This window comes from Mizuhopecten yessoensis, unplaced genomic scaffold (genome assembly GCF_002113885.1).
Source record: "Mizuhopecten yessoensis strain PY_sf001 unplaced genomic scaffold, ASM211388v2 scaffold179, whole genome shotgun sequence".
NCBI classification, from domain to species: domain Eukaryota; kingdom Metazoa; phylum Mollusca; class Bivalvia; order Pectinida; family Pectinidae; genus Mizuhopecten; species Mizuhopecten yessoensis.
This window is the reverse complement of record NW_018403417.1, coordinates 633,148-646,288: the sequence shown is the minus strand read 5'-3', so window position 1 is coordinate 646,288 and position 13,141 is coordinate 633,148. Positions and strand designations below refer to the sequence as shown.

The 13,141-nt window shown below is 35.1% G+C and overlaps 1 protein-coding gene across 2 annotated transcripts in view; it reads left to right on the top strand.

The window, feature by feature from the left end:
• Positions 1 to 11,472, top strand: part of LOC110458113 (nose resistant to fluoxetine protein 6-like) — a 31,810-nt gene extending 20,338 nt beyond the window's left edge. Inside the window, exons 9-15 of one of the 2 annotated variants that reach the window (XM_021509801.1) lie at positions 1,803 to 1,968; positions 3,581 to 3,660; positions 5,259 to 5,378; positions 5,659 to 5,779; positions 9,357 to 9,543; positions 10,125 to 10,267; positions 10,664 to 11,472. In XM_021509801.1, coding sequence (XP_021365476.1) covers positions 1,803 to 1,968; positions 3,581 to 3,660; positions 5,259 to 5,378; positions 5,659 to 5,779; positions 9,357 to 9,543; positions 10,125 to 10,267; positions 10,664 to 10,789 — 943 coding nt within the window. In that variant the 3' untranslated portion in view covers positions 10,790 to 11,472. Of the gene's footprint in view, positions 1 to 1,802; positions 1,969 to 3,580; positions 3,661 to 5,258; positions 5,379 to 5,649; positions 5,780 to 9,356; positions 9,544 to 10,124; positions 10,268 to 10,663 lie in introns of both variants that reach the window. The other variant, XM_021509729.1, reaches the window with a different exon arrangement.
• Positions 11,473 to 13,141: the final 1,669 nt, after the last annotated feature.

The window sequence follows — 13,141 nt, the reverse complement described above, 5'->3', positions numbered from 1 at the left end:
AAAGTTATGGTAAGGCACGACTAATGTTGGACAGGGAAAGTAAGACTAAAGTAATATAAGACTCTTTCATGCCCAGGGGTGTAGGATAGGAAAATTCCCGAAAGGTAAAATCCGAGACTTTGCCGGGAGTTTTGCCAAGTTTGAAAGTCCCGAGGATGGAATTTCCCTATCCTACAACCGTGGGCATGAAATAGTACATTTCTTTCATTCCAACTACCAGAATAAGCTAAGAAACCTTGAAAATGCGTTTGGAATGGCCACTATTTTGAAAATATCATTTTTCCCCCCAAGCTTTTTAGACGAAAACGAATCAGCCAGCCATATTTAGCATATCTCATATTTGCAAACGATGTTTGCGCAGAAAAATATAATCACATCTTATCGTAACAGGTTTTAATTTTCCTACACTCCTTTTTTACCCTGGACAGCTGTATCTTACACACAGGGAAATGAGAGAAAAAGATTCCTACACCCCTTTCTTACCCTGGACAGCTCTATATTACACACAGGGAAATGAGAGAAAAACATTCCTACATCCCTTTCTTACCCTGGACAGCTTTATCTTACTCACAGGGAAATGAGAGAATATGAGTTCATCTTATCTTCATAAATACCAATACTGATGTCATTCATCATACTGTTAAACATAGCTAATGCTAATTGATACAAACGAAATCCAAATGTACAAATTCAACCCGACTGTATGGGAGGGCAGCCTGAAACAAGACTTCTAGCTTTACGTGTAAATTAAAAACATAAAGCAACAAAAGAATACCAAAGTGCCAACAAAACGATAATGCGAACCCAAAGTCGATAAAACTGGGAAAAATATGATCCGAGGTAAAAGTTGTATGGAAACCTTTGAACTTCGGTACAGAGTAAACTGCGACATGCCAACACCGTAGGTAGGGGAAGCAGGCATGTTGCTATAAATAAAGGGAAGGTCCAAAGTGTGAATCTTTTCGTCAAGCTTAGTAGAACCTGTTGTTCAGGTTGTAGGTAAAAAGTACATTACACGTCCTAGAGGTATATAACACCGATGTAGTCAATGGGTGTCTTGTTATTCAAAGACAGCACCTCGTCGATATATACAAGTCCTTATGTGCTCATCAGCAAATTCAGCTTTATATGAAAACAGAAACAATTCGGCCAGAAAAGGACCGACGATTGTTCCCATGGGAATGGCAATAGTCTACTTGCAAATCTTGCCACCTAACTCACAAAAGATTTTGTCAACCAAGAACATTCCCACAATGGCGTCCTCATTTTGGCCTTTGTTGTTTTTTACACAAATATAAAAGGCTAAATTACAAATAACACTAACACAAACATTAGCATTTGTAATGAACCCGAAGAAAATTTTAATTGTGTTCTCCTTATATATTATTTCAATACGATTACATTATTTTATGACAAGTATATATTATTTCATAATACATATATTTCTTTCTACCTTCCCGATTGAAGTCGTCAGGACAGTTTACTATTAAACTATTAAACGTCGAAACAAGTTCCTGTTAGATTTAAACATCATACATATAGATGTGCGTGGCAATATTGTAATGGGGAAGCTTAACGAAAATGGCTTAATATTAAACGTTGAAATAGTTCATCGGCAAGGGAGATAACATTAAATGAGGGACATAATGTAATGTTTCACTGTACGTATTTAACTTCCAGACAAACTTTAACAGTATTAAACCGTCTGAATCGAGTCTTTTTGTGCCTTATTTATTGAAACATGTGAATGGAAGATTTCGTTTCGTTTTTAATAATTGTCATACCTGTGGTTCTCTTTTTAGATTGACACCAACGTACATGATAGTGTTGATGCTGAATGCTGCATTATTCCATTACGTTAGCGACATCCCCTATGGGGTGCCGAAGCCAGTCGACGGTCAATTCTGTGAAACAAAATGGTGGACTAATCTTTTATATGTGAACAATATTTTTAAAAATGGGGAAGCGGTAAGTTATGTTCATGTAGCATTGATAGCTAATGACAAAAGAAATGATCAAAACTTATGTTTTTCATGGAGTAACATCAAATAAGTTTAAATGCATTGATGTATTTTAAGCTGAACGAATTAGAAACACATTATTTTCTATGCCGTAAATTCCGTAACCCTTATTTTATACCTTCCGTTGTTTAATTTTTAGAAATCAGCAATAGTGGCTTGATCGATATAGGCATCTGTAAAAGATATATTACATTTTGTATATATAGTGAAACCCCACTAACTCGAACTCGCATAACTCGAATACCCCATGTTCCTCGAATAGTTGAATTGGTCCCGATCGTGTTCTTTTAGATTCATTTTAAATTAACATCGGATTACTCGAACTGTCACTGTTCGAATACTACGTGTTCCTCGAACTCTGATTTATCCCGACCACTCAAAACCCTAAATATCTTAGGAGGCTCTACCCTTTCGCAATTAACCAGCAAAATTCGTTGAAACTTTCACATAATGGTTATGCCACTATGTATTGTGATTTTATGAAAATCTAAGCATTCCAATAGACTGGCGGTTGTTTTCGGAGAAAAAAAAAATACAAAAAAAAGAGTTTTCGTCACTTCTAATAATTTCCTTTTTTTGGCATGTGACATTGTTCGGAACAATAACAACAATTAAAAGATGGAAAGAAACAATGCTAATTAAGCAAATATTGTATTACCACAAAATATATAAAACACGTTACTCAAAGTGTATTTTTGATTTTTTTTGATGAAAGTGAGTTTTTTTCATCCATAAGCAAAAAGGCGAACAGGACACATAGTTTCATACAAAAAGAGTGAAAACTTCAACATAAAATTTACAATGCCTTTATAATTTGTTTATTTTACATTTTACAATAACTTTGATCCTGATGAGAGTTTTCTTCCTAGAAAAAAATCGGAACTTTTTGCAGAGGGATCAAAATTACATAATGACAGTTATCTCTTTTTATAAATATAAAAAATCTTAGAAATAAATTAAATTTATGATATCGAAATTGTAAATATATTGTTCTTTTATGGAACCCAATTACTCTCATCCATGTTCTCTTGGGACATTATTCCACAGACCGCTATTGCATGGTATATCTTGCAGTTAGGTGCATATGTAACCAGAGGCTTTCGCACGCTATGCCGTTCTCACATGCACTCACATATGCATTTTCATAAGGATTTTGATATTTTACAAAAAAATTGAGCAAAAAATGATTTACCCGACAGAGCGTATTTTGCTTGACAGCAAACATCGTAACGATATCGAGCTTGTGAGTAGGTGTAAGAACGTGATATGTACATGTGAAGTCGATACACAAAACACATCAGTCTGCATTCCATGCGCTTCCCATATGACCTTCTTGAAGACGTCTGGTCTCGTGTAAGTGGCCCCCCGTGAGTCAGTGTATATCTTTGTATCATAATCTTTATTTATGAAGTACGTGTGATTACACCTTTCCATGTGAAGTATTAATATCGAGAGTTGACATATCATCGTCACGAACGAGTACTAGTGTTAACCCGGTCACGGTAAATGAAAATTGAGCATAACATTACATAACATTATAATATTTTATGTATCAACAGTGTCTTGGCTGGACCTGGTATCTGGCAAATGATATGCAGTTCTACGTCGTTAGTCCTCTTCTACTGGTCCCACTTTACTTGTAAGTGTTGATTGAACTTGCCACCTTGTAAATATAATTTCACATTTGAATTTGTCTGATATGGCTTTACGCACACAAAAGGGTTATAAACCATAGTCATACATTGATGCAAATCAAGTCATCTGGCAAAGAAGGTTTTTATTTTGTATTTTCTTTTATATATTCATAATATAACAAATCCACCTCGTACACATTTTACACCTTTGTGTGCATACGCTTCAGTGGTCATTTGTCTGATGAAGGTGACAGTGTAAATATCGTACTAGTCATCGAAACGTCACATAGAAAATTGTATTGGTTGTGTAAAAAAGAACTTCTCATAATCTATACTTACCAACCTGAAGAAAATATTTAGAAACTTCTTATTATTATGTTAAGTTACCATACTTTGCAACGTAATTTTCCATTGTAATGTCATCATTTATGACAATTGTTTTCCCGATCGAACACCTCGTGTCATTAACTAATGAGAGTGAGATAAACATGATAACCAACCATCATTCCGTGGAGAACCTCTATATAGATTATTGCTGAATGGGGTCAAATCCAGTCACATTCCTTACAAATATCCACTATGATACCGCCTTACATGTTGATGTAATTGTCATGGTTCATGACGATGTCATTTAGGTTTCTATACAAAGTTTATAAACATAACTCTTCATACAATTAGAACACAATTGTACATGTAATCAATAATATGAATATCTATACAGTCGTTATTAGGATTTTACATAAATTAACAACGTTATTTAACATATTTATAATAACATGTGTGTTCATACAAAAAATAATAACATTTTACATACACTATTTATTAAACTATTTATGTTTTAACATACTCAAAATGACCTGATTTAACATATATTTAATAATATTCAATTATAGCCTTTCGCAGAGGTCGATAAATCCAAGTATCGACCGAAGTCAAAGGCTACAATTATTTTATTATTTTCAAAACAGCAATGTTAGCAATCTGAAAAAAACACACAACAAAAAGCTACGGAAGCGGGACGATGCGTTAGTTTGGAGACACGTCATAATTTTATTTTTAGAAACACCCAGTCCTTCATCAAATCTCACGCGCAACTAGTAAATATCGGTTTTTATCGGTGGACACGTGATTCACTCATGGCCAATCACTTGTCGGGAAAAATATGAAAAAATAATAACATGATTTAACATACTTATAATAACATGATTGTACATACAACCAACCACATGATTGTACATACAATCAAACACATGATTGTACATACAATCACACACATGATTGTACATACAACCAAACACATGATTGTACATACAACCAAACACATGATTGGACATTCAATCTAACACATTATTGTACATATAATCAATAGAATGATTAAACATATCAACAATACCTTGATTTGATAGCATGTTTGTACACACAAACAATTACTTGATTTTTTTATAGTAAACTCTAATTCAGACAAGACATGAGCAACATTACCAAACAGAACGATAATAAATCCTTTAGTTTTTATCATTGAACGAATATTGATATATGCGCCAAAATGCCTTACACAGTATCATGTATTTGTTTATTTCATGGTTATTTTGTTATTTTTCAGCTGGAAAAAAATTGGAGGAGCCATATGCGCGATATGTTTGCTCGGAGTAACAGCAGCTTCTGCTGGTATTTCCGTATATTATCAGCTTCCAGCTGTGGCTTTCTCAATTTCGAAAAGCAGGTACGTCCTTCTACATGTAACATGAACTGTCGAAAGAAGCTGAACCATTTTGTATTGTTAAATACCTAGACACTATTTCCGCGATAATCCATTTCATCGGTAGGCGTTTGCTGTTCATATTATCACAAATAAAAAAAAACATTGAAAGGAAATAAAAAAAGAAAAAGAAAACCATTCACATCAAATCAGCTATGGTCTATGAAAGTTGATGGAAACAAATAGATTATCAACAAAGACACCGAGAAGGTGATAATATCATTCGCTTATTTAGTTATTTCAGATTGGAAGAATATATGGATGATTACTACACAAAACCCTACTGTCGCATGGGGCCCTACATCGTCGGCATCGTAACGGGCTTTATCCTCTACAGAACTGGAGGCAAATACAAAATAAAAAAGGTGAGTGTATCTCTATGTACCATGAGATGATTATTTGATGCAAGTAAAGCCTATGCAATGATTTACTGTTGAATATCCTATATAGTTCGGTAGATGTCTTCAATATCTCGTATCATTGCCAAAAGCTTTAACTAAGTATTGGCAACTTTTTTCCTGCATGATTATAGCTGTGATAAACCATTTCTGAAAAAGAAAGCCAGATCTTGCGTGACTTTTATTAAAATATGTTTTAAATATAAGTTATCCAAAACGGTGTTCTGGGTGTAATAAATCAATTATATTCTTTCTTACCGATTGAGCTACCAAATAGTCGTACGGCTTGATTGTGCTACTGCTATAGCAAAAAGAAAGTCAAGGGCATGTTATTGAACCTACGCAACAACACAGTGGGACAGTGATCTTAGATCGGTGTATATATTCTCACATATATGTGACTTATGTGTATATGGGGCAAAGAAGTAATTCCAACAGTGTGGACAAGTTTAGATTGTCAAATTTTCGGAGCGATCCGCTCCTTTATCAGGACACAGTGAAACAGAACAGTTAGATGAACGCAAGATGAACTATCACTTAAAGTGAGTCAACGAGAGATAAGCACCAGAAAACGGGAAGAGATGTCAAAAACGTGGAACATGTGCATATGGGAATCTGGCCCGGTAAATGTGAAAAATCTCAATTTCCTACGGAATGCCCTCATTAGTCGCCTCTCAATTCTGCAGTGGATTTAACAGTCACAGCAGGGGGGTCCACACTTAGTCGCCTCCTTCGGTTTGCAGGAATAATGCATGTAATTATCAAATAAGTGAGTGCAGGTGGAATAAGTAGATGAAATGGCTAAGATACTAATAAGGGCATTCCGTAGGAAATTGAGATTTTTCACATTTACCGGGCCAGATTCCCATATGCACATGTTCCACGTTTTTGACATCTCTTCCCGTTTTCTGGTGCTTATCTCTCGTTGACTCACTTTAAGTGATAGTTCATCTTGCGTTCATCTAACTGTTCTGTTTCACTGTGTCCTGATAAAGGAGCGGATCGCTCCGAAAATTTGACAATCTAAACTTGTCCACACTGTTGGAATTACTTCTTTGCCCCATATACACATAAGTCACATATATGTGAGAATATATACACCGATCTAAGATCACTGTCCCACTGTGTTGTTGCGTAGGTTCAATAACATGCCCTTGACTTTCTTTTTGCTATAGCAGTAGCACAATCAAGCCGTACGACTATTTGGTAGCTCAATCGGTAAGAANCAGTTAACAAACAACAAGTCCTAATAGCATGGTAAATATAATATCGGATTAGGTCCAACAATGAAATGTCTCTTTAATATCATTACGTCACAGTTAACAAACAACAAGTCCTAATAGCATGGTAAATATAATATCGGATTAGGTCCAACAATGAAATGTCTCTTTAATATCATTACGTCACAGTTAACAAACAACAAGTCCTAATAGCATGGTAAATATAATATCGGATTAGGTCCAACAATGAAATGTCTCTTTAATATCATTACGTCACAGTTAACAAACAACAAGTCCTAATAGCATGGTAAATATAATATCGGATTAGGTCCAACAATGAAATGTCTCTTTAATATCATTACGTCACAGTTAACAAACAACAAGTCCTAATAGCATGGTAAATATAATATCGGATTAGGTCCAACAATGAAATGTCTCTTTAATATCATTACGTCACAGTTAACAAACAACAAGTCCTAATAGCATGGTAAATATAATATCGGATTAGGTCCAACAATGAAATGTCTCTTTAATATCATTACGTCACAGTTAACAAACAACAAGTCCTAATAGCATGGTAAATATAATATCGGATTAGGTCCAACAATGAAATGTCTCTTTAATATCATTACGTCACAGTTAACAAACAACAAGTCCTAATAGCATGGTAAATATAATATCGGATTAGGTCCAACAATGAAATGTCTCTTTAATATCATTACGTCACAGTTAACTTTATATCATCACTAGTAAACCAGATGTATCATCTTCAGTCGCACAATTTACTCAATAGATATAATTATCAATGCAGCTGAGAACACAGAATCTGAGTAATGTCCCCTGATAAACAACTGTATTTGTACAAAGTACTTGTAGTGTAAATACCAAATTCTACGCAAGTGACTGAAAAACGCCTTATTAATTAGCCTATATTTGATGTTTAAGCAACCAAGCCCGTTTTATTATCATAGAACATATCATTTTTATATTTACTTTTACGTTACTGCAATCTATGTTAGATCGATTGCCAATATTGCAACACCTCAGATCGGAAATAAACACAAATATATGGGTTTTTTTAACAATGACTGACTTTTGTTCAGGTAAAAATTTGAAAGTGATATTTACCGAGTTTTAATACTTGAATTAGGTAGAGCGTATGCAAATTGTACGGCAGAGAGAGCTGCATTTGTCGTCAATCAAACCGAGGAAATTCTTTGAAATTATACTCCAGCAGTGTAAAACAATGAAGAGGAAAAGTTGTTTTTATCAAGAACTGCAAATGTTTTGAATAACTTGCCAGAAAATATAGTACTTGTATGTGCTATCACAAATCTCTTTTATTTATAACAATTAGAGTCTGGTGTATAGGATACGAAATCCTGTATCACAAATCTATCATTAAATTAAATCAAATCATGAATGTCAGAGATTATTGTGACGTTACAATTGAAATGACGCCATAAAGTTAATATTGACCTGCTGTTTCTTAAAATAGTAACACCGAGTCAATATCACAAATCACCGACCTCCACGTGATAATAATCCAACCAATGAGGATTTAGGAAAGATTTGTGTCATCTAATCTTTACGATCTGTTTATATATATTACACAATTCTAAGTGAGTAAACATACAAATCCGTACCTTTGTGTCAGCATCAGCAGTACACTGTATATAGTCATGTCATATTTAATATGTTGTCAAAACGAATGCAGGAGGTATATATAGATAAACAACGATAACATCATAAAAAACTGCTGTGAAAAATTAAGGACAGATAGTGGAATTGATAAAGGAGAAAATATAATCAATATAAGATACGTGACTGGAAATATGTAAAGATTAATATTTGGTAATATATTAACTAAAATATGTTAGAAGCTAAAGAAAGCTGAATGATCAGTTGTGAAAAAACCATAACATTTACCTCAGAGCAAGTTATACAATTTTAAATGTGTTGAGTGGAATTTGTATTGTGCCAGCTTACAGTGCTCATTCATTCAAAGTTAGTATATATGTATATACAATAGCAGTCCTATTGATGGTGTATTCGTTGAAAATAAAAATAAAAGAAATTATGAGAAATGCCCAATAGCGCTTCCACCTCTTTAGAGGTTCTTTAAAGGAAATGCGTACCCTAATAATCCTCTGAGCAGGTGTAAGCGCTTGGAAGCTGCTTAGTGTTTCTGGTATCTTTCTCCTTCGAGCTTCCATCAGAGCTAAAAGAATGATTTATAGGAAAAAAGGAAAACAAATTAATATATATGTTCATGTATATAATCAGCCCAAGGAAGAGAAAATATTACTCTATTTCTATTTTAGCCATTGAACCTTTTCATCTGGGTATGTATGGCATCCCTGGCCTGTATAGTGACGTTTGGTATTTATGAGGAATCGATCGGGAACGCCATGAGTGTTGAAATTGCTGCCCTTTACAACGCTGTCCATCGAACCTTGTGGGGAGTCTGCGTCTGCTGGGTTGTGTTTGCATGCGTTACAGGAAACGGAGGTAAAACATTCATTGCAAAATTTCCAAATTTGAAATATGAATGATGTTTACCTTATTTCGTAATGACTACGCATGCAGGTGGTTGAAAATAACGACACCGGGTTTCAAAATATGCAGGCTGATGACGCTTATGGACAATTTTCATGGTCGCTACCATAATCTCATTGGGAAATATCCTATTTTCTTGTATCGATTTAAGATTAACTTTGTTTGCTTATGCAGATTATTTTTCGTTGTCATTACTCCGGTTCTTATTTTCAAGATGTGACATTCACATATAAAGCAGAAGGTGCTTACCGTACTTAACCCCAGTTTCTTCGATTTCGGGTTTAAATAACATTTTGTAGACACATTTTTATCCTCTCTTTTCGTTTTTGCTTTTGTCTTGTAGTAAGTTTTCTTTAACTGTAGCCCTTGTTTATGATTCTAGAAATGGCAGTGAGAAGTTTAGGTGTTGCGTCGATTAAGCAGAGTTAGAAATAAAATGTTGTAATTGCTAATCTAGTAAAGGAGCAAAAGAAATAAATATTAACTATTTTACTTACGGAGAAGAAAAATCTGAAGAATAATCGAAATTTCAGGTTATGTGAACACTTTGCTGTCCTGGAGTCCGTTTGTCCCACTTGGCCGTCTGTCGTACTGTGTCTATCTCGTTCATCCGCTGGTCATCAATGCCTATTATATGTCTCGGAGACAAGGGGTATATGGGACCGACACCGAAGTAGTAAGTACTTAATCTTGTAAAAGCAAGACGATTATTTGATGAATAGATGATAGACTGAAAAGGGAACACGGTGATATATTTTTACGATACTTCCTACGGGTGCTAACTGTATGTACGTAAAATGATTTTACCTTTTTTTGAATTAATATCGTTTGACGTATACAATGTATTTAAAATACTGTGCTATTCCTTATTCTGTATCTTGGATACCGGGAAACGTTCGCCCTGTCAAAGATTCGCCCATTACTAATAAAATACATTTTCTCCTAGCGTTCAATTCGCCATTCACATGTAATTTCTATATAACGGTATTGTGTACTTTATAATTGTGTTATCTGTTGTTATCAGGCAATCATTATTTGACTGATTTTATAAGAAGCGTTTATTTTTCACCAGATTTACATCTTTCTTGGAAACTTGATAATGTCCTACATGGTAGCAGTTGTCCTTTGCCTTGCGGTCGAGTCCCCGTTAATGGCACTGGAGAAGACAATCCTCAGAAAGGACAAAAAGACGAAATAACCGTTATTAAGGAACCAGATGTAACATCCAAATCAAGTCATTGTTTGTTAGTCGATGACAATAACAGTAACAATAACAGCTTGTTTGGTCTTTATCTAAATCAGAAATAAAGGTTCCTTCGTGATTGACTCTCTGTTATACTCATGTAAGTTAATTGAAAAGAAAAAAAAGAAAAGAAAAAAGGAAAACAAAACCTCACGTCAAGTCAACCCTACATCAACGTCAACCCAACCCTGCATTTTGCCTGTAACATTAACAGCACTTTATGGATATGATACACAATGGGTGAACAGGAAAAGAGAAATTGGAATCACTCACCCCCTTTGGGTGAGATAGTGAAATTTTAACCCTCTGAGAAAAAATCATAAGTTGCAAAACACATTTGGCAAATATTCCCTCTCGGGTTGAGATTCCCCCATCTCAACCCGATGGAGTGAGAAATTCAATAAGTCGACATACACAGGAGTGATAGATGAATATGTACCAGTTCGTGGACTACTATAATGACATATATAAAATGACCCAATAAAAGTGTGTGACATTTACAACTGTATATAGGGATTTTAGTTTAGTACTGTACAGAAGCAAACATTGGGGTTCAAGTGAAGTGAAAATGAGTTTACATTTTTATTACACTTTTTCAAGTGAAATATTGAAAACAAGATATTTTATAAAAGGGACATTTTATCCCTGGGAAAAATAAATAAAATGCATCTGCTTATTTTACCAGTCAAAACACTGTTAACAAACTACCATAACTATGCAACATCTGTGTGAAAGAACGTCTGGGACATCAGACGAGTATACTGCTCATAACATTCCTCTGCTACCAATTATGGGGAGACTATTTTCTGGGGGAGACACAATGTTTATATCTACAGTAAACTCTCATTTCCATGGAAGCCAGTTGACTGGTCGGGGAAACCTCAAATCAAATTAAACACGTGTAAGCGCCTCCAAGTGAGGCCAAGCGATTGGCAGAAAGAATAAAAGAGCCAGGGTTATTTCTGACAGTGATTAAGTATAACTTGCATAGATGGTGTCGATATTTTATCGTCAAGATAAGTGTGACACAACAACCGCATTTTGTCCCACTCCAAGCCATTTCAGTTTAGACACTTCAAAGTAACAACACCGTGTATGATCTAAGTTGATAAGACGTTACTTTTATCAAATGATTAAATTGAGATAGCAATTTGGCATACTATGTTAATATGAAAAGGCCAAGCCTTAAAAGAACGTAGCTTTTGTTGGTCTCTGATTTTTACTGATTCAGCATGCTGCTTTCAGAATGAGATTTTCAGATAAGATGAACTTTATTTCAAATTGGCAAGTCGAGGAATAACAATAAAACACAAGCTCTAATGAGATGAAGAACGACATAACAATAGTGTAGGTCGGGACAAGTTCGGCCCATTTTTATTTGAGTTCGTTCTGGGAAGTATGGCAGCACGTCCGCTTTTTAATATTATTTAACTTTTCCTGTCGAAAGATCGGATTGCCGAACGAGCCCCGCCATGGGTTAGTTCGGACAGTCATATGGGTAATTCGGCCCCCATTGGAATCAGCTTTATTATGACGTCATAAAGCGTGCAACGCCAAGATTTTACCGCAAATTTTACGACTTTGAAGGTGTTAGATGAGCAGAGGTTGCAGCGGTATCATTGCCCGAACCTGTCCGGGCCCAAATCGATATTTCAATAAGTTTTTATTGTACAGCAATATGGCAATGAGTGCTTTGCTTGGATTTTATTTTTACCATTTGAAGCTGTCAGTGTGTATCATGTTTGACCGTACAAAAAGTAGCAATTACGTTTACAGAAAGTTCGCATAACTATAGACGCGAGATCATGATTTTCTTTCTACCCTCTCAAAAGTATTTATTTCCTGTTTAGTAATTTTACATTAGAGTTTTCCTCGTCAACTAAACTGCTAAGATCTTTAGAGTTGTAAATATTAGCTCAAAAACAAAAATACAGGGGTGGCAGAACTTGCCCCGGTCACCCGTATGTAGGTTTTGTGTATCATTGATGATTGATAAAAATGTATTCAAAATTATTTTTTGCATCAATGAAGCCATTTCCTTCTAGTCAAAGCTAAAGTAGATATTTTGTTCTTGTGCGTAACGTATATGATTTGTCGGGTGGCGCAGTGGACAGTGCGCTCGTCTTCACCAAGATGGCCGGATTCAATCCCGGTCACCTGCGCAAGACCACGCGGGTTTTTCTCCGGATACTCCAGCTCCCTCCTATATTAAAAATTAAATCCACTACGTGCTTCCGTAAGGGCACAAAAAGAATGATTGATATCAATGCGGAAAAAGACTGATTGGTCATTGCTATAGAAAAAATG